The following is a 21,894-nucleotide window of genomic DNA, read 5'->3' on the forward strand; positions in this document are numbered from 1 at the left end:
GGCCAGCTTGGTTTGCCTCCATTGCAGCGGGCACACTTTGATGTGCCCCAGTTGGGTTTCTGCCTGCACAACAGGCGTGGGAGGTGTTTGAGGGGAAACCAAGTGCCTGCCTCACTCCGCCTCCTTTATTCCTGCCTTGCAGGGGGTTGGACTAGATGTCCTTCACGGTCCCTTCCAACTCTGCAATTCTGTGATTGTACCATGTGTGCCTGGTTATGCCAGCTATGTGGGTGGTGGACAAAGGGTCCCTTGGGAGGCTGGTGAGATGATGTTCTTCCTTCTGGATTCCCGCAATGGGAAGGGCTGTTGTGCAGAGACAGTGTGGTGTAGTGGTTAGCGTAAGACCTGGGAGACACCTGGGTTCAAATTGCCACTCGGCCTTCATGAAGATCACTGGGTGTGGCCTGGGGCCAGTCCCTGCCTCTCAGCCCGACCTCCCTCACAGTGAGGGAGGATTCAGTGAGAAGAGAAAGAGCCAGGGGTCTTGAGCTCTCTGGAGAAAAAGGTGGGACCTGCGTGGCGATAAATCAAGAGAATGGACTCCTGTAACACACAGTTCCTAAGCTCTTGAGTCAGGAAGTCTCTCTGTTGTTATTTAGTCTTTTAGTCATGTCCGACTCTTCATGACCCCCTGGACCAGAGGACGCCAGGCACTCCTGTCTTCCACTGCCTCCCTCATGCTGGTAGCTTCGAAAACACTGTCCCACCATCTCGTCCTCCGTTGCCCCCTTCTCCTTGTGCCCTCCATCTTTCCCAACTTCAGGGTCTTTTCCAGGGAGTCTTATCTTCTCATGAGGTGGCCAAAGTCTTGGAGCCTCAGCTTCAGGATCTGTCCTTTCAGTGAGCACTCAGGGCTGAGTTCCTTCAGAATGGAGAGGTTGGATCTTCTTGCAGTCCATGGGACTCTCCAGAGTCTCCTCCAGCACCAGAATTCAAAAGCATCAATTCTTCGGCGATCAGCCTTCTTGATGGTCCAGCTCTCACTTCCATACATCACTACTGGGAAAACCATAGTTTTAACTATACGGACCTTTGTTGGCAAGGTGATGTCTCTACTTCTCAAGATACTGTCTAGGCCTGTCATTGCCCTTCTCCCAAGAAGCAGGCGTCTTTTAATTTCGTGGCTGCTGTCACCATCTGCAGTGATCATGGAGCCCAAGAAAGTAAAGTCTCTCACTGCCTCCATTTCTTCCCCTTCTATTTGCCAGGAGGTGATGGGCCCAGTGGCCATGATCTTCGTTTTTTTGATGTTGAGCCTCAGACCATATTTTGCGCTCTCCTCTTTCACCCTCATTAAAAGGAAGTCTCTCTACCGTCTTCCAAAAAAGCTCTCTGTGCAGTCCACTAGGCTGCCCACGTCCATAGGTGGCTCCAGGATCCGGCCTGCAGGTGCCTGCAGCCTGCCCGTTGGCTTGGGCGAGGGAGAGCAGCTGCCAGGGCAGCAACTGGCTCAGAAGCCCACAAAGTAGGCGGCCAAGTGGGGCTGAGGTTTGGGTTGCTGGCCAGAAGAGCTGCCTTCAGAGGTGTTGACAGTTTGTGTGTGTGTGTGTGTGAGAGAGAGAGAGAGAGAGAGAGCGCACAAAGGAGGCGGAGGCAGCCCAAGGTGTTGGAGGGAGTAAAATGAGAGAGGGAAAGAAACAAGACGGCCATGGAGGCTACTGGCCAGGATGAGCTATTGTTCTGGCTCCACAGTCCGAGGCGGCCATGATTCTGAATCCCATTTGCTGGACACCACAGGAGCCAGGAGTGATGGTCTTGTGGTCGGATCCTGGTTGCAGGTTTCCCATGGAAGGCCGGACAAGGGGGCCCATTGGCCTGATCCAGGAGCCAGTCTCTTCTGATGTTTCCATGCGTCCATGCGCACTGCTCTGCCCTCCAGATTGAGGAGGCCCAGGGCTTCACAGTGTTGGCACACTCTGCTATGGGCTCGTGCCATGCGCCCCTGCCCCATGGCGTGCTGGCGTCACTTGCAGCTTGCATGCATGATGCGAGCCCACCCCACGGCTGCCATGGAACTTTGAGGGGCCCAGCCTCTTCACTGATAATTTTCTGGGGGCCCCAGCTCCCTGGCCCCACCCTACTTGGTGCCCCTGTACACATTGGCGCAACCCAGCGGGGTGCTCTCTTGCGCAAGCACAGGCTGGAGTGTGGGGACGTTTTCCATGTGCAATGTTTTACTGTGGTTTTATAATTTGTTGGAAGCGGCCCAGAGTGGCTGGGGCAACCTGCCAGATGGGGGGCATATAAATTATTATTATTATTATTATTATTATTATTATTATTATTATTATTATTAATTTCCCACCTGCTCCCTCCCTCCCAGGAAAGTCCGTGAAATACATGGGAGCCCCCTGCCCCCCTTAGTGTGGGGTTTGTGCCCTATGGGTGAAATCTGCCCATCTCCCCCGCCTGGAAGCCTTTCAGGGTGCCCAATGTTGTGTCCTGAGGAGGGGGCAGCAGAACAGTGACGTGAGCCCTTTTGGGCAGGAGGCAGCAGGATCCTTCCCAGGAGGGTCTACGCCCCCTCCTGCCTGCCCCCCCCAGCCCCAGTGGCTCCTGCCTGAGGAATTCCTCCTGCCCCAGAAATCCGGGGTGGGGGCACTTTTTCCAGGGCGGTGGAGGAGAATGGCAGAGTCCTCGTTCCACGTTCCCAGGGAGCTTAGGTTTCCTGCTGGCGGGGAGCCTGCGAGGGGAGGGGTCTTCCTCTGCCGCTGTGCCAGGATTGTTCCTTGGGAGGGGGCCTCCTCCTGGCCAAGGCTTGGCCAGATGGAAATTCTGGAAGCCAGGGACCCTCGGAGGAAGGAGGCGGCCGCCAGCAGCCCCGGAGTTGTTGCTGAGCTGGCCAGGGATTTATTTGGGGAGGGCAGGAGCAGAGAGGCTTTTGCCCCCTCCCCACCCTCCAGACTTTGGGACCCCAGAGCGTCCGGCCTGGGCATCCTAGGTCCAGAAGATACTGGTTGGGGCCAGGGAGGCAGCTTCCGAAAGGCTGTGTGTCCCCATTGAGGAGGAGGGGGCTGTTCACGGGGCAGCAAAACGCCAACATTTCCCAGATCTTTGGAGGGACCCAAAAGGGGGAAAGGAATAGTCTGTGTTTGGGGTGTGTCGCACAACAGATAAGACACGTAGATATCATAAAACCCAAATTTTAATGAGCCACAAAGAGGGTGAACAGGCTCTTTCTCCAGCAAGTGGAGCAGCGGAAGAGAGCCCAGCAGGATCCGGCCCTCCCATGGGGCCTAATCCACCGGGCGTCCCCTAGCATGAACTGAGCCACACTCTTGTAGGAGAACTTCTGTGCAGAGTGTCAAGGTGTTGGGGGGGGCAGCTGCCCTGAATTTCCCCCTGCGCATTGTGGGCAGAATCCCACCCGTTTGCGCATTTGGGAATTTGGGATGGATAAAAGTCTTTATTCACACAGCACATAGTTAGGGTTCCGTCCTCTCCCCCATGCTTTTTAACATCTATATGAAGCCGCTGGGAGAGATCATCAGGGGGTTTGGGCTGGGTGTTCATCAGTATGCGGATGATACCCAGCTCTACCTCTCCTTTAAATCAGAACCAGTGAAGGCAGTGAAGGTCCTGTGTGAGTGCCTGGAGGCGGTTGGAGGATGGATGGCGGCTAACAGATTGAGGTTGAATCCTGACAAGACAGAAGTACTGTTTTTGGGGGACAGGGAGTGGGTTGGTGTGGGGGATTCCCTGGTCCTGAATGGGGTAACTGTGCCCCTAAAGGACCAGGTGTGCAGCCTGGGAGTCATTTTGGACTCACAGCTGACATGGAGGCACAGGTCAATTCTGTGTCCAGGGCAGCTGTCTGCCAGCTGCACCTGGTACGCAGGCTGAGACCCTATCTGCCTGCGGACTGTCTCGCCAGAGTGGTGCATGCTCTGGTTATCTCCCGCTTGGACTACTGCAATGTGCTCTACGTGGGGCTACCTTTGAAGGTGACTCGGAAACTACAACTAATCCAGAATGCAGCAGCCAGACTGGTGACTGGGAGCGGCCGCCGAGACCATATAACACAGGTCTTGATAGACCTGCATTGGCTCCCAGGACGTTTCCGAGCACAATTCAAAGTGTTGGTGCTGACCTTTAAAGCCCTAAATGGCCTCGGTCCAGTAGACCTGAAGGAGCGTCTCCACCCCGGACACCGGGATCCAGCTCTGATGGCCTTCTGGCGGTTCCATCACTGTGAGAAGCCAAGTTACAGGGAACCAGACATAGGGCCTTCTCGGTAGTGGCACCCACCCTGTGGAACACCCCCCCACCAGATGTCAAAGAGAACAACTACTACCAGACTTTTAGACAGCATCTGAAGGCAGCCCTTTTTAGGGAAGCTTTTAATGTTTGATGCATTACTGTATTTTAATATTGTGTTGGAAGCTGCCCAGAGTGGCTGGGGAAACCCAGCCAGATGGGCAGGGTATAAATAATAAATTATTATTATTATAGTTAGACGGTGGAACTCCCTCCCACAAGAGGCTGTGAGGGCCACCAACGTGAATGGACTTAAAAGAAGTTTGGGAAAAATTCATGGAAGAGGAGGAAGAGAGGGCTGTGGAGGCAGCAGCACTTGTGAATCCTGGATCCTGGAAACCGGCGGAGGGGAGAGTTTTGTTCTTGCGCTCAGATCCTGCCCGCTCCCTTTGGGGCATGTGGGGTGAGAACGGCAAGGTTTGCACGATCCAGCCGCTTCTAATGGAGCCTCCCGTCCCAGTCTCTCTGGATTTCTAGGTCCTTATTGCCGCTGTGAGAACAGGACGCCGGGCTCTTGCCCTGATCCACCGGCGTGGTTTTTGTGATCTTACGCTCTCGTCGCTGCCGTCTCTCCGCCCCCACCTGTTCCCACGCAGCCTGTGCGTTCGTCCTTCCTGACACCCCCCCCCCCGCCACCGCCTTGCAGAGGTGCTCTCTTCCGCTGCCCCCCGCCCACACCCAAATTTCAGGCTGGGTGCTATTTTTAAGCTGAGCTGCGGCCTCTGTTACCTGCGAGGAAGACGACACAGGAAACTGGCGGCTCTCATGGAGGGGGGGCGGAGAATACAGAGGCTGAGGCAACGCTTGACCCCCTTCGGTTCCTGTTTGGCATATCCTGTCCCCTGCAGCCGTCAGGCGCCCCCCCCCCATGGCTTCCCGGGGCTTCTCCCCATTCTCTCTCCCCCCCCTTGCTTCTCTGGGGCTTCTCCCCACCCGCTTTGAGGAAGGGGCACCCTTGGCCAGGTAGCCAGAAAGAGTGTGGCAAAGACACCAGCCTGATCTCAACAGGCAGGGAGTTCCACAGGGCAGCTGCTGCCACACCAAAATAGCGCTTTCTTACAAATGTGGAAAGGGTATCATGCAGTGCCAGTTCTGCAGATTGAAGTGGTCGATAGGCAATTAATAATAATAATAATAATAATAATAATAATAGTAATAAATTTATTTATACCCCGCCCTCTCTGGCCAGAGCTGGGCTCCGAGCAGCTAACACCAATAAAAGCACAATAAAAAATAAGATGGGGCAAGGGGAAACCAATTTAAAATACAGGTTAAAATGCAATTTAAAATGCAGCCTCATTTTAAAAGTACAGTGGTACCACAGGTTAAGTACTTAATTCATTCCGGAGGACCGTTCTTAACCTGAAACTGTTCTTAACCTGAAGCACCACTTTAGCTAATGGGGCCTCCTGCTGCCGCCATGCCGCCGGAACACGATTTCTGTTCTCATCCTGAAGCCAAGTTCTTAACCTGAAAAGTCGTAGAATACCAACAAAAACAGTGGCTTGCCAAATTATTGGAGTATTACAATATATCCAAAACAATGGGAGAAATTGGAAGGATCTCAAAAGAGAAGATAGACAAGGACTGGAAGGTGTTTAAAGGATGCTTGCAAAATCATATTGAAAAATCAGGACTCCTATTAGAATAAACAAGTTCCGTTGTAAATACTGAAATACTAAATAAGATGGATAACAATGTGTAACAGAAAAAGAAATAGAAAAGTTGGTTTAAAAGTGTGTGAAAGAAAGTAATAGAAGTGGATAGAAATTGCAATTGAGCAGATTGGAAGTCAAAAGGAAGTATCTGTGGGATTGAGTTGGGGGGTATGTATGAATATTTTTAAGGACTGTATGAAATGTATGTTTGTATATTTGTAATATGTATTAATGTTGAATTATTTTAATAATAAAGTTTATTTAATAAAAGGATAGGGGGAAGAAAGCAAATAAAGAAATGTATCTTAGAATAAGTATTGAATACAAGGCAGCAGGAAATTGTTGGTGGGGGGGAACATCACGAATGTTAGGATGGGAAGTCGAATCGTTAAGAGAAGTGTATAAACTGGATTTTGTGCGAAGTTTTTAAATCCAGTAACAATTTAAATGTGCAAAATGAGAGAGGAGGACCCTGGCCGTGAGGGGTGGCACCACCAGACCCAGCACAGGCACAACGCCCTCCTTTGCGTGGGGGGGCACTTGCCCCCCGCCAAAGGGCCCGCATGGCCCAGATTTCTCCTGGCACTCAGTCTGTTCTCTCTCTGTTTCCAGGCAAAGAAGAGAAGGAGGAAAACCACTACAACTCCCTGAAAATGGAGGCAAGTATTTTCCACACAGCTGGGCTCTTTTTTTGGGGGGGGAGCAGCTTCCAGGGCCCCCACGCTGGAGCATTGCTTGCTTAGAGTGCGAGTCCTGCTGCGCTCTCCCAGTGACGCTTGGATTCAAGCCCCCATCAGAGCCAATGGGTGGGGACTAAGGGGGCTGCCCAATTCCTGCCCCCCACTCCTGATGTAGAGCATCTACGCTTTAGCCGAAAACGGCTCATAGAAAGACCAGGAATAAAACAGTCCCAGTCTGAAAGGTGTGACACACAAGGAAAAACGGGATGAGGAGGGCAGAGGAAAACAGCAGGCTCAGGTTCCTGTTCTTAAAGCGGCAGCTCTGATCTTGACTGCTGGGGGGGGGGGAATGGTTCACGGAGGAAATATTTTTATTTCCCCGCTTCCGACAGAGCCCTATAAATTCAAAATTTTACCAGTCTAAGCAGTGCACTTTGCTACACATAATTTCTATCACCTTTAATAATTGTTAATACTTTTTGTATATACGTTTCGACACAACTTTTTGAATGTATTCAGACACGTTTGTCTTGAGTCTTGTTGTTTTATTTTTATTTTTAATGTAATTGTTGCAAGTATTGGGGTCCAGTGTAAACCGAGATATATCTTGGTGCTAAACTGTGTGAAACCCGCCCTGTGGAACACCCTCCCACCAGATATCAAAGAGAACAACTACTACTACTACTACTACTACTAATAATAATAATAATTTTATTATTATTATTATTATTATTGAAGAAACGGAATGAAAACGGCCTTGTCCCCCCAAAATAAAAGCAATGAAGGTCACCTTTTGAAAATAAGTTCTTGTTATTAAATATACCCAGAAAAAAGCACTGTAAGTTTCAATAGTGGGAGTGGTCCCTCCTCGCAAATCAATAGTCAATAGTAACAAAAACTAATCCATTCAAAAGTATTGGCTATTGATTTGCGAGGAGGGACCACTCCCACTATTGGAACTTGCCTTGGCCAGAGTTCTTGGTCTGCTTTTTTCCTGGAAATGGCAGGAGGGCACAGCGGGTCTGGCGCTCGGGGCATCAGCTGAGATGGGAATCCGGCCCAATGATCCGGCGATCCCTTCTGACTCTCCTCTCCCCGCGCAGGGATCCCGTGGCCGCCTGCGAGGAGGAGGCCTGGGCTGCGAGTCGAGCCTTCGCCCCCGGCCAATGCCGCGCTTGACCTTCCAGGCGGGGGACCCCTACTACATCAGCAAGAGGAAGCGGGACGAGTGGCTGGCACGCTGGAAGCGGGAGGTGAGCCTGGGCGCCCCGGGTCCCGGGGTGGCGGCGTCCTGGGTGGGGCCCCCTTCTGCCCCCCTCCCCACGGGTCCTCACCTCTCCCTGGGGGGGCCCCTCTTGGCTCCTCCAGGGTGGTCAGCGTGAATTCTGCCGCTTCTGCCTCCTAGGGTCACAAATAAGGTGGACCAAGTCTCCCCCCACGCCCAATATTTCTCAGGGGTCCCAATCTGGGCTCTAGGTGTTGGCATTGGGCTGTTTCTGGGGTTTTCCAAGATGCTATTGGGGGGGTTATGCTTTCCAGGTGATGGTTTGCTCTGTCAGCCCCCCATCGCAGAGAATGTGGGGTGTTCTTTCTGCAAGGGGGGGCAGCTTAGAAAGATGCCTCATTCAGGTCATTGGTCCATCTTGATCAGTATTGTCTGCACTGATTGGCAGCCCTGCCTGGAGATGCTGCCGGCAGGGATTGACCTGGTTGCAGGAGAGGTGTTTCCTACCACTGAACTACGGCTCTTCCCCATAGCGCTTTCTGCCCCAGAGATGGGAGAGGGAGACTTTGCCAGAGCAACCCATCCCTCTTGCCTGCATAGCGGACATCTAGGGGTCCACAGGGGAGCCATTTTTGTTCCACCCCCAAATTACAGTTCTCACAATCATCTAGTCCATTTCAGGGGGTTGGACTAGATGACTCTACGATTCTGTGATCCAGTTGTGTTTGGGGGAGGGGGGAAGAAGCCACGCTGCGCCTGCCCCAGAGAAGGTTGGGGCCTTGGTGGGGCTCTGCCTCTTGGTCCTGCCCCGGGCCAAGGCGGTGGTGCATTGGAGGCATGCAAGGCAGGAGTGAGTAGTGGTCGGAGCGGCTGCTTTGGGGTGGCAGTGGGAAAGGGTGGCTGCGAGCAGAGCAGGGGGGTCAGTGCTGCTGGGTGCTTGGTGGGGGTCACTGAGAGGGGGGTCCCGTGTGTGTGCAGTGGACGGGGGGGGGGGGTCAAGAGTGGCAGTCTAGGCTGCCCCAGGGGCATTTCTGGGTCTCTCTGGCATTCCCCTTCCTCTCCTAGCCCAGAATGGGCCGCAGAATGTCTCCCACCTGTGTCCCATTGCGCAGGATTCTAGAGTTGGAAGGGACTCCAAAGGTCCTGTAGTCTAACCCCCTGCAATGAAGCTTTGCTGCTTGGGGAAATGTGGGGAGGGGTCTTCATTTTCCTAGCACCCCCCCCCCTTTCCCTCGTGTTCTCATTCCAAGGAGAAATGAGCAATATCTCTTGGCTCCCCAAATCCCTTTTCTGCCTTCTCCCCACCCTTGAGGGTCTTTCGTAGCCCCAGGGAGAGACTGGGGGGCCGGATGGGAGAATTTGAGGGTCTCTGCTCTCCCTCTGTGTGTCTAGGGCAAGAGGGGGGCTGGCAGCGTGCCTGGGGGGAAGCTGGATGTGGGGGGAGGAACCTGGCATCCTGGCTAGCTCAGCTTCCGCTGTTTAAAGAGGCAACTTTCTAGTCCTCAAGAGAGTCAGGAGTGGCTTGAAAGTGTAGAGAAGTCTCAGGCCTTCTTGGGGACGGAGCAGCTTCTCAGTTGACCAGGTTGGGGGGGGGGTCAGAGCCCTCCCTCTAATTACCAGGATATAATTATGCAAATCATATGTAAGTTTTCATACTTTTACATAGCTTGCAGCATTCGGTTTTGCTTGGCACGTATCTTTTTTTAAAAAAATAATCTGTGGTTATCTACTTATTGATTTCATTTCCTTGCCTAATATTCCCCCCCCCCTTCACCCGTCTGGTTTCTGAGGCAGCCGCTTACTCAGCCAGGCATTGAAGTGTCTCACAATTCTCCCCCCCCCCCCAAAAAAAAACCAACTACGCTCAATCCTCTATGAGAATCTTGGGCCTGAGAGATCTGGGCGATTTTGGTCATGGCCTCCAGTGGCAGCGAGTTCCAGTGTTTCGCCATGTGCTTCGGCAAGTGCACCCGGACCCCCCTTCCCTCTTGGTCCCCATCACCCCCCCTCCCATCTTCTGCCTCTCCACAGCCTTCCACATGTTCGGGTCCCGCTGCCTGTAGGTCTGCCATGAACCTACAGAGCCCCCCTGGTTTCCCTTCCCTCGTCCCATGACTTTGCCCGCTCCTGGGCGCATCTGGCTGGGTGTGCGCACATGCCGCCCATCAAACGGTCTGGCGTTCAGGAAGGGCACACGTCCAGCGTGGGCACGGGCTCATGAGATGTGAGGCTGCGCGCTTGCAAAAATGCATCGCTGCAGATGTTCTGCAGATGCTTTGAACTGTGCAGAGACCAGGAAGGGCCCTGGTGGTGTTTGCAGGGGGCGGGCACAGGGTTCAGGAGATGATGGGCTGCACTGGGGCTCCCACACCCTATTTTCCTCCTGGGTTTAGGATCATTGTGGCCACTTCTGCTTGTGTAACTAGAATCATAGAACTGGCAGGGACCCACAGCTCTTGGTTCGAATAATAATAATTAGGGAGTTAGAGAGGTGGCTTTTATCGCTAAGTCTTGCAGCATCTCTGTGACCTAGTGGCATCCTCCTTCCCAGCATGCTTTGCTGTGCCCTGGTACCCTGGTCTGGCTGCAAAGCATTATGGGTTGGCATCCTCGAGGCTGGCGCAGTGTAGGACGTCCTGAGCACGGAGGGGGCTGGGGCAGAAGGTGCTCCAATACTGAATATTTGTATACCAATCCCCTCCCCCCCCCCATTTATTATGGTTCATGCCAATAAAAAGACACGGAAAGAAGTTAGAAACAGACATCAAGTAGCCGTTGGGCAAGGATGGAGCTCTTAATTCCCTGCGTAAGTCAAGAGGGAACCGAAAAGTTTCCAGTAGGTGTGTAAAAAGCTGGCGCAGAAGGCGATTGCTGTGTCTCCAGTGGCAGGGAGTTCCACAGGACTAAAGGCTTGGCTTCTCAGGGAACAACCACCCACGGTGCTCCTGCAGATGATCTCAGGCTGGCCTGGGGCAAAAGGGCGAGGACCTCAGTTGCTCAGGCTTTGCTCCTGCCTTAGGTGAACTGGCACCTGCCGAGCTGCGCCCCCCATCCTCCCCCCCCCGTGTGCCCCCCTCCTTTGCCTGCCTGTGGGGCAGCGGCCGTCGCGTCCTCTTGCTGTGGCTCTATGTGTGCTAACTCCCTCCTCTCCTTTACCTTTCTCCCACAGACTGATAACCCAGCGGCAGCTCAGCTCGACAAGGTTCGTGGCCCACCTTTGGGGTTTTGCGGGGAGGGGGGCGGCTTGTCTCCTGTGGACCCCGTGCCGGGGCTTGTGGGTTGCCGGGGGGGCTGTGGGTGTGCCCACGCCCTCCCCCTGCGTCTGCCCGCTGCCAGGGAGCGCCCCTTCCTCCTCACGCACAGGCGCCCAGGGCATGGTTTTGGAAAGATGGGGGCAAGGGTGGGGGCAACCTTTCGCTGCCGGCCCCTAACCCCCCCCCCAATCTCCTCTCTCTCCTCCTCCTCCTCGCACGCCCAGAACCTCTTTTGCCCCAGAGCTACGTCACCATTGCCCACGGGCACCAGGTTGGCACCTTGCTTGTAGGCCCCCACCCCACCCACCAGGCAAGCCATCCTCTGGGGGTTGGGGTGCTTCGTAAAAATTATTATTTGTTGAATCTGTGAGTCGCTTTATCGGGCCCAGGGCAAGCCAGGGTGGCGTAAGACCCAGCGGTCGCCTTTAAATTGCGGGGGAACTCGCCCCTGTCCTGGGGAGCAGGAAATGGGGGTCTGAAAGGAATGCAAATCCTGCGTCAAGATAACCCGGCTCATTTCTCCAGCCAGGAGGGCACTGAGGGGAGGCCTAGTGGGCAGAGCATCCGCCTGGCACCCAGGTTCGGAGTGTAATCTTGCCTGGAACCCCCTGCCCAGTCAGTTGGGACAGTGCCAAATCCTAAAATCCTGGAATTGTAGATTTGGATGGGACCCCGAGGGTCATCTAGTCCAACCCCCCGTAATGCGGGAATCTCGACTCAGTGGACCCGTCCTCCAATCGTAAGGTGGCCTGCCACGTAGCTGGAAAGCCAGCAATTGGATCTACAGTTCCGTGATCTTACCAGGCCCTGCCCACTCCATTCCAGGGATGCCACCTGGGCTGGACGCTGCCTTATTTTCCTCCTGTTAGCTGCCTGCCAGAGCTGGCAGGCTGGAACAGGTGAGTTGGGGCGATCACAGAACTGCAGAGCTGGAAGGGAACCCAAAGGCCACGCAGCCCGACCTCCTGCAATGCGGGAAGCACAGCCAAAATCAGCTGAATCAACGGCCGCTCCTTTTGTCTCTTCCCACCCCAAGGAATCAGTGGGGCTGTGTGGGGCTCAGGATCCTGCTGCTGACCTCACCCCACCCTGTTTCCCAATGCAAGGCTTCCCTCCTGCCCGATCCTCCGCCTGGCTTCTTCCTGGAGTTTCTCCCCCTTCCAAATATGAAAGCTGAAAGCGACTTTTAAGATTTTAAGATTTTTGACACTGGTGTTTCCTGCCCCTTCTGTCATCCCGTGGATTTCCAAGTTGGGCTGGTCGGTGACTCGCACCTGGCACCCTGCCTGGTCCGGCGGGGGGGTGGGTTGGGCAGGTGGTGCAAGCAGAAGAGGTCTTCTGCTGCTGTCCAGGACCTTTGCTCCTGCACATAGAATCCTAGTAGAGTTGGAAGGGACACCCCAGGGTCATCTAGACCAACCCCTGCTGGCAGGAAGCACAGCTACCTGTGACGCTGCTGGGTGCAGGGAGAGGGGGAGGGTAGCCTTGGGAGGAGCCCAGGGGCCTCTTTTTGCACCCAGGAGTGCCTCAAAGGCTGTTGATAGGGGGAGGCCCAGGGAGGGGCAGAGGTCAGCCAGGGCAGGGCAGGGCGAGGGGAGGGTGGGGGTTAGGGTGCTGCGCAGCTCTGCAGGGGGAGCCCTTTGGGATAGTCCGGGGGGGCACCTGTTGAGGGCAGGCTAGGGCTGGAGAAACATCTAGCAAAATACCCACTTGCTTCAATGGGCATCAAGGGGGCACCCAAGAGATTTGCCATGGCAGCAAAACCAGGTTCTACAAAAAAAGGCTCCCAGAATTAATGGGAAAAAATCCCATACATACATACATATACATATACATATACATATACATATACATATACATATACATATACATATACACACACACACTAATAATAATAATAATAATAAAAAATAACAAAATCTATAATAAAAAAATTCCTTCCTGTAGCACCTTAAAGACCAACTAAGTTAGTTCTTGGTATGCGCTTTCGTGTGCATGCACACTTCTTCAGATACACTGAAACAGAAGTTGCCAGATCCTTCTATATAGTGAGAAGGTGGGGAGGGGTATTACTCAGAAGGGTGGTGGGAATGCCAACAGTGTCCTTCAGCTCTCTATATTGGACAAACAGGCCAAACCTTATGCCAAAGAATAAACGGACATAAATCAGACATCAAGAATCACAAAACAGAGAAACCAGTAGGAGAACACTTCAATCTCCCAGGACATTCTATACAAGATCTCAAAGTAGCTGTTTTACTACAAAGGAATTTCAGAAATAGACTGGAAAGAGAAGCTGCTGAATTGCAACTCATTACCAAACTTAAAACCATGGAGAGACCTGGTCTGAACAAAGACATTGGATTCTTATCTCATTATACATGACTAAGCCATTTTTCACCTTCTCACCCCTTGCCTTTTCCTGTAAGACCTATTGCAGTCGTTAAGAGTCGTCAACAGGCTCATCTCAGCTATCTGCCAATCTCCCATTCCCACCACCCTTCTGAGTAATACCCCTCCCCACCTTCTCACTATATAGAAGGATCTGGCAACTTCTGTTTCAGTGTATCTGAAGAAGTGTGCATGCAAACGAAAGCTCATACCAAGAACTAACTTAGTAGGTCTTTAAGGTGCTACTGGAAGGAATTTTTTTATTTTGACTATGGCAGACCAACACGGCTACCTATCTGTAACTAAAATCTCTAATAATAGAGATGAAGGAGATGTGGTTTATTCTTGTTTACATTTTGAATTAGATCTATAGAATCAGCCCCGAGAGTCTAGTCCAGCCCCCACAACGCAGGGGTCTCGGCCACATCCTCCTTCCAGGGGGCTCTCAAATCTTCCGAGTGCTCTGGTCTTAGCCCTAGTTTTGGATGGGCAAAGGGGGGGGGGGAGAGCAGAGTTTGAGGCAGGAGATGGGGCCAAGAAGGGGCAGCTGGTATCTCACGGGGCAAGGGCATGGACACCCCCCCCAGAAAAAGGGGTCTTGTGCAGCGCAGGGCAGGGCAGGAGGTGGTGCCCTGCAGTGATCTGGCAGTGCCAGGTGTTTCATCAGGGAGGGGCCCGGCTTGCGAGAGGACCTCTTAGGTTGGGGGTGCTTGTGCCACCGCTGGGGGGCTCTCCTGCCCCAACAGAAAATCGCCGCCATCTTCTCCTGGGGTTTTTCCTTTAAAGGAAGACTGGGTGGCTGTCTGGCAGGGATTCTTTAGCTGGCAGCGGGTTGGGCTGGATGACCTGGGGGGGTCCCTTCCAACTCTACAACTCTAGTGGGCCCGCTCCAGCTGGGCGTCTGCTGTGGCAGCTGTTGGGGTCGCCTTGAGCATTGGCCATGTGGGCTTCTGGGTGCTGGGAGTTCAGGCGGCACCCCCAAGCCTGAGCTCAGCCTTGCCAGCACTGGCCGGCAGCTGCTCTCCAGGAAAATCAGGCCGTGTCCCTCGCAGCCCTGCCTGCACTCTGCGCCTGCGACCCTCTGCACGCTCTGCGGCCCTTCCTGCCCCCCCTTCCTGAAGTGTTGTGCAAAATGGGGGGGGAGCCTCAGCTGCAAGCACCCCCCCTCCTCTGTTCTGCTTTTGCTACCTCTGCAAAGGATCCGAAGGGTCAGCTTGCGCCTGCACACTGCAGCAAAATGGCGGAAGCGGAGACCCCCTCCCCATGGCAGGCCTGCCGCAGAGCACCCACGGTGCCCCCGCTGCCACCCACCTGCGCCCCCCCCGGGCATGCACTCTCACACAGCAGCCGCCCTGCCCTCCTCCTCCTCCTCCCTCCCCGAATCTCCTCAGTGTCCCTGCTCTTCGCGCTGCTGCCTCACCGCTGGGTCTCCTTAGCAACAGGTCCCCTCCTGCTCGGCCCTGGTCTATTTATAGCCTGGCAGCCCTGGCTGCTGGCATGGCGGCAGGAAGAAGGAGCCAGAGCGGCGGCAGGCACCTCCCGCATCCAGATAACACGGGGCCTGCGTGGCCCAGGCGCATCCTCTCACGAGGCAGCGGTGCCCAAGGGGCGGAGCAGGGGACCCCGCAGTTGGGGAAGGGTCCCCGGGCTTCCTTAGCCTCACTCAGAATCAGAGGCAGGGCTCATGGGGTGAGGGAGGGCAGGGAGCAGCCAGCGGGGGGGGGGGAGAGAAAGGAGGAGCGTGCAGGGGGGCGACGGGCACTCCCCTGCACGGTTGCTCCTCTGCCGGTGAAAAAGACAGGCCAGCAGGGATCACAAAATGGCAGAGTTGGAAGGGACACCCAGAGTCATCTAGTCTGACCCCCTGCCATGCAGGAATTGCAGCTAAAGAGGGTTTGCTCCTTGGCCAGGCCTGGTTCTTCATCCACCTTGCCCAGGTCTCTCTCCTGTCCGGCAGGCGGTCCCTTTCCCCATCCCTTTAGAGTCTTCTGGGGCCTGCAGGTGCTCTAACCACTGGGGTGCATGGCCCTTCTGATCTCCCCCCTCCCATTGCGTGTGGGCTTTCCTTCAGGAGGCTTGGGAGGGCACACATGGAAAAGGCTGCCCACTTTGTGCCCCCGGCATTCAAAGGAGGCTCTGTTCAACCGAGAGCAGAACGGATTGGACAGTGGCAGGGACAGTAAGGAGTTCATGTACAGAGGCCAGGGGGGTCTGTACTGGTGACTGGGGGGGGGTCACTCTGCTTTGGTCTGCAGGCCACAGGTGCTTTGCTACCTCCCCACGCGAAACCTCCTGGCATGTGTGGCGAAAGCGGCCTTCCCCTGACTTGCTAGATTTCAGTGTGCAGGGAGATACGAGATGGAGGAGCATTTGAACCCAGGGCAGCTCCTTCTGAACCAGCAGAGGACAGGAGAAGTCAGGGCATGTGCTGTTTCTGTTGCTGGACGTTGGTAAAATGGCCGAGGGCCTGGAAGTGGGGAGGACGGTCAGCATTCTGGGCTGGTCTCTCTGGGCTTGAGGGACGGCCAGAGGCGTCTCTGGAGGGTCTGGGGATTTGGGGGTCTTGCCCTGCAGCAAGTCTCCTGCCACATGATATTGGGGGGGGCACAAAATGCGCTGGAATGGGAAAGGCAGAAGCTTCCCTTCCTTCAAAAGAGACACAAAACTTTGCATTCCTGAGTCTGCTAAAACAATCCACAATTCAAAGGGCTGAGGGAGGCAGGTGCATTTAAAAATCACAGTTCTTTTTTTTTGAGGGGGGGGACAGGACTTGTTGCAATGTTTCTCAGGTGGACGGGAGGCCTCTAGAGGCAGCAGTGGCTGTTCAGGATTTTGGGAAGGGGGCAGCCCCAGCCCTGAGACGCCTTTGGGGACAGGACCTGGGTCGTTCTGCATGCCAAGCAAGTGTCCAGCCCCTCCCCAGTGCACTGTCCCTGCTCCCGCCACCCCACCCCACCCCCCACACCCGGGAATGGGATCCTCTTTGCTCTCCCCCTCTCCCCATGGAATGAGGTGGGCAAGCTGCAACAGAATCTGCCCTGAAGGGAGAAGCAAAAAGAGAGAGAGAGCGCTTTGCAGACTCCCTTTGTGGGGGGTTTTGCGGGGGGGGGGAGCACCCTGGGGACAGAGACGCATGGTGGGGGGGGGCAGTTCTGGGGCTGCCTCTTGCTTGCCGCCACTTGCCGCCTTCAGACAGGAGCTGGCTCTCTGTGCAGCCACCAGGTAGCAGAGGTTTTCCAGAGGCAAAGGCGACGGCCTCGGGTGCAAGGGGACAGATTCCTACAGGAGGGGGCTACGGAATTGTAAGTGGGGAGGGTCATCCAGTCCCACCCCCTGCAGACTTTGGGTTCCCAGCCAGACACCTGAGGGCCTGGAAACGGCAGGAGGGGGGGAGGATTTGGGGTTCAGGTTCCCCTTGCCAGTTTCCCACTGTCTGGGACAGGGCGCTGGACCAGACAGGCTCCTTTGGGCCTCATCCGTCTCTTACGTTCCTGGGAATCAATGTGCAGAGTGTTCACGCCAGGGGGACCTTCAGACTCTGGGGCCAAGGGGCCCCAGGCTGGCTCCCTGCTCCTTTTGCCAGCCTTGCCCACTGGCTGCCCGCTCTGCCTCTGTTTCAGTCGGGTGACTTCTGTGGCCAAACCCCGTCTCCCTCTTGGGGTCCTGCCATCCAGCAGCGCCTCCCCATACCGGATGCCCTCCAGATTCTGCAACAACTTAAAGACACCACAGCTGTGTTGTGGTCCAAAACATCTGGCGGGGGGCACCAGGGTGGGTTGCCAAGGCAATCTCAGGCTAAGATATGGTGATATCTGGGGTCATATCCTGGTCCCTGGTTCCTGGACTAAGGCCAGGGTGGCGTCTCATAGCCAAGAGAGCTGCTGGATTTGCCTAGAATGTGTCTCTGTTTGGGGGGGGGAGGCTTTGTAAACTGGCCCCCAGATTCACTTTCCTTATTGTTGAGATGCTTTTTGGTTGTGCTGTGAGTGCGCCAGTTGCATTTTAGGGTCAGGTGGGCAAACCTCTCTGGTCTGGGTTACAGGGACGCTCCCAATTTCTGATGCCTTTCCTTGATACTCCTGGACTGAGTCCAGCCACGTCCTGCTCAGTCGACCCATTGAAGTCAATGGGCCTGGCAAACTGAATTCCGGTGGGTCTGCCGAGTGGGATTCAATTTGTCCGTTTTGCAGATAGCCCCACACTTTTAACCTTGCGCTGTTTTTAATTAATGTATCCTGTAGTTGCCAGTTCTGTTTTCGATTACATCTTTTGTATATGTTGTTGTTAATAATAATAATAAAAATTAGAGTCTATATTTGGCTGTATGCCACTTCAGAGATTTTTTGAGACACTTTAAAATAATTGAAAGGGAGCAACAGCAGATGTGCCCATCTCCTGTTGCTCCCTCTTTTAAATGCTGCCGTGTGAGCTCCCCCCTTGTTGCAGTGGGGGTACAGAGGGGGGGGCGCTATACACGCAGGTGGGGGTCCAGAGAACAGCATGTTGACTTTTTGGGATGGGGAGCTTTAAGCCTGCAAGGGAGAAAGCGTGCTTTAGGGGGCCAGATCCGCCTGCCCCCAGCGGGCAGGGCCTTCCCATTCCATGGGCCTGATCCAGAGAGAGCCCCTCCGATCGCAGAATGGTAGGCTTGGCAGGGGTTCCAAGGGTCATCTAGTCCAACCCCGGGCACTTGGTCAGTGAAATCAACCGGGTCTGATTTCGAGTGCGAGGGAAGAGAGGCTTCTGTGCGTGTGAATGATGGTTGCAGAGTTGTGGCTCCGTCGTCGTCGTCGTGTCGGTTCGGGACACATCCTTCCCAGTCGTGGGAGTCCCTCCCTCTGCTTCTGGGTCGGGCAAATGGCCCCCTCGGAGCAACTCCCTGGAAACTGCGGTGCGGCCCCTCCCAGGCACGGACTTCGCTTGCAGGGCAGGGGTGGGCTGGGGGTTCCGCCCGCGAGCTGACACGTGTTCCGAGCGGCATCTGTGATAGTGGGGGGCATCTCTTGGAGAGCGTCTGTCCCGACACGTGTTCCAGGGCAGCTTCCGAGGAAGAAAGTTAAGGTTTGTGGATTCCCCCAAGGCCCCGGGAGGGTCGGATCCAGATTTGGGCAAGCAGCGCCGACGGGGTTTCGTGACCCCTTTCGGGTGCCCCTTTCCGGGGGGGCTGGGGGGTTCTAGTGCCCCGGCTGCAAAAAAAGAGAGAGACCCCCATTTATCTCTCATTGAAACCCCGCGCAAATGGTGCGCGCCCCCTTCCTGTCTTCTGGAGGCGCGCAAGAAGCCAGGATCGCTGCCCCTGCGCGCCACTAGGTTCGGGGGCGGCTCCAATTTCTGGGTGACGTTGGAGACACCGCGTTGCTCCTGGACGGGGGGGGGGATAGCGCCTCGTTGCATTTTCAGTGGGAGCAGACGAACCCCCCCCCCCGAGATTTTAGGAAGCCCCGCGCGATCCGGAGTGGGGCGTGTGAACGTGCCCGGGCCGGAATCCGGATCGGGAAGCGGGAAAGCGGTGCTCGACCTCTCCCCCCCCCCCGCAAAAAACCTCAACAACCTCGGATGTCTCTTTGCAACTTTGGGGACCCCCTCATTTGTCCTCTGCAGTCGTGCAATTGCAGAGACGCCCCCCCCCCCGCCAGACCAGCCTTGCAAACCCGACAAGCCCCCCCCCCCGCACCTTTCTCTCTCTCTCTCTCTCTCTCGCTCGCTTTCTCCCCCCCCCCCGTTTCCATCGGTCGCGACCAACCAGGAGCGGCGCCCCGCGTCACGTGTCCCGGAGTTTCCCAGACAAAGAACATTGGCGGCGCGGCCCCCTCCCCCCCCGCGCCCCCTCCCCGCCCCCAAAGCCCTCCCCCTCCCTCCCTCCTCCCGCCCCCGCCCCCTCGGCGGCTCCGCGGATGCTGCTGCAGCAGCGGGACATGCGGGCAGGTACGGAGGGGCGCCGGGGAGTCCGCGGGGGGGGGGGGCGGGCGGCCGCTTTGCACCCCCAGATCCCCCCCCGAGAAAATTTGCACGGAGTGCACGCGCGCGATCGGGGGGGGTTGTTGTTTTCCCACCCCCCTCCACTCCGCGCGGGGGTGTCTGTGCGTGCAGAAGGCGGCGGCGAGGGAGCCCCCCCCCCTCCAGGGATCGATTTGCAAAGAGAAGGGACGGCGCGGGGGGAGACGAAGGGAAAGGGAGAAGAGTAACTTGTCCTTTTGCAAAGGTGGGCCCCCCCTCCCCAATTCGCCAGAGGCGGGACAGCGGGGTTGGGGGGGGGGGAAAGGCTCCCGCCTGAAAAGTTTTGCTCTTGTTTGGGGGCGAGGGGGGGTTCTCTCTCGCCCCCTCCCGTTTGCTGCGCTCTCAGTAGAAGTTTTGGGGAGGGGGCTGCCCCCAAGCTCCTCGGGGTCCCCATTCAGGGTGGGGGGCGCAGGATAGGCCCTTCCCCGCTGCAGCTGTCAGCCCTTTTGCCCCTGCCTGCCCCGCACTTCTCCAGACAGTGCACCCCCCCCAAAAAAAAAATCGCGTGCATGGCCTGGTCTCTGTCTGGGGGGGCGGAGAGAGCAAGCAGACCCCCCCACCCCGTTTCCCAGGCAAGCAACCTCTGAGCATCCTCCTGCCTCCGAGATGTTTGTCCCAAAGCAGAAGTTTTTTTCCCGGGGGGGGGGGTAGAAGAGGAAGGAAGCTGGGGGGGCGGAAGGCGCAGGCGGGAGGGTTGAGTAGGCCTGAACGGACCTCAAAGATTGTAGGGGGGGAGAACAAAGCACCCCTTTCTCAACAGCCCCCCCAAAGGAAGAAGGGGCTGGGGGCAGCATGCAGCTGGCTCAGAGATTGGCCCCTTTTGGGGGGGGGCAGAAGCAGGACTTTGCACAGCTGGTGCCCAGGAGAGAAAAGTGAGCAGAACTTGGCCAAGTCTGGACCAGAATTCGAATCCAGAGCTGGCTTTCCCCATTTGGCCCCTTTAAATCTTTAGGAGGAATTTGTCCAGCAAGGTTGCCTCTTCCTCCTCCTCCTGGTTCAGACTCCGATTCTGTTCAACGGAGAAAGCCATTTTGTTCCTCCCCCCGGCTGGCTTTTGCTTCCCAAGAGTTTGCCAAACATCCCGGCTCGGCCTTCTTCCTGCTCCTGCTCCATCCGGCTGGGGGGCTTCCTCTTCTCCCCCTGAAGCCCCCTTTCCTTGCCCACCAATGTGTGTTGCAACTCCGGACCCCCCGAGGTTCCCGGACACTTTTTAAAGTTTAGTTTCTCCAGTGCCACTTTTCCTCTGAGCCCAAAGCAGCCGGCAGAGAGAGAGGCGGACGTTTGCTAAACGGCAGGTTTTGTTGCTAAACGTGTAAATAAATCCAGACAAGATAAAGATATAGATGCAGGATAAATTCCACATTGCAAGGAATAAACGGCGCCCTTTTGCTTGCGACACTTGTGATCCCAGTGAGCTCACAATCTCTTCTGCTTCTTCCTGGGAAATGCGGCCCCCAACTTCTATGACTTCAAAAGAGGATTGGAGAAATTCTTGGAGGAGGAGAGGGCTCTGGGTGGAAATTTGCAAATTTTTATATTGGAGTATCTTTCCTATAAAAGAAACCACTTTTATTTGCTTTTAAATGAGTGCAACAACTGTTAAACACTTATTGAGCAGTAGTATTTGAGCAAGATGCTGATCGCATGGGCCGCTGGCCTGATCCTGCAGAGATCTTCTCAGGAGAGCTTCACTCTCTGAGCAGCTTCCCTGGAAAGCAGAGCTGTGTGTCCCCCCCTTCCCCCCCCATCCCGGACCCCTCACTAGTTGGGTGGGCCATAATGGGATTCTGGGTCTTAGTTTGGCCTCTGTGCTTTTAGGAAGCCTTTGGAAGGAAGCAGTAAGTTCAGCCTGCAAGTCTGTTTGCTTGCCGGGGAGAGGGGCAGGCAAATCCCGGAACTCATAGCCCACCCCCCCAGATTCTGCGTGCGCCCCCCAGTGCCACACAGAGCCCATGCCGCCTTCCTCTGGGTTAGCCAGGGCAAGTGGGCGAGGGGCCTTGTGAGCAAGAGCTAGGAAGACTCGTGAGTCAGTGGCCTGGCTTAAAACATCCGAGGGGCCACTGACATGGGGGGGGCACCCACAGGCAAATCCCCACTGCCCCTAGCCCCATCGGGGGGGGGGGGAGGACAGGGCTCCTTCCTGACGCCCAGAAAGACCATTGCCTGTGCTCTGAGCATCTCTTCCCCCCCCCCCCCCGGCAATTGCTTTCCCTTGTGCAAATGGCCTCCTGCCCCCCTTTATGGGCTGCCCAGGTGCGCCAAGTCTTCCTCTATAAGTCAGGGGACAGTTGGTTTTATGGGGTGCAACTGGAAGTGTGTATTTTCACCCCTTTTGCTTTTTGGGGGGGGGTCTGCTCAGTGTTAGAAATTGGGGTAGGAATGCTAGGAGTCATGTGGCTCCTGGGACCTCGGTTGTGGGCGCCAAAACAAAA

At 55.5% G+C, this 21,894-nt stretch overlaps 1 protein-coding gene across 3 annotated transcripts in view; it reads left to right on the top strand.

Moving 5' to 3' along the window:
- Window positions 1–21,894, top strand: part of DNMT3A (DNA methyltransferase 3 alpha) — a 90,682-nt gene that overhangs the window by 31,109 nt on the left and 37,679 nt on the right. For 2 of the 3 annotated variants that reach the window (XM_083494263.1, XM_083494264.1), the window contains 3 exons: window positions 6,528–6,574; window positions 7,699–7,848; window positions 10,990–11,022. In XM_083494263.1, the coding sequence (XP_083350389.1) occupies window positions 6,528–6,574; window positions 7,699–7,848; window positions 10,990–11,022 (230 nt within the window). Of the gene's footprint in view, window positions 1–6,527; window positions 6,575–7,698; window positions 7,849–10,989; window positions 11,023–21,894 lie in introns of those variants that run through there. The other variant, XM_083494265.1, reaches the window with a different exon arrangement.

Source organism: Podarcis liolepis, assembly GCF_965112155.1.
Source record: "Podarcis liolepis genome assembly, chromosome: 3".
NCBI lineage: Eukaryota > Metazoa > Chordata > Lepidosauria > Squamata > Lacertidae > Podarcis > Podarcis liolepis.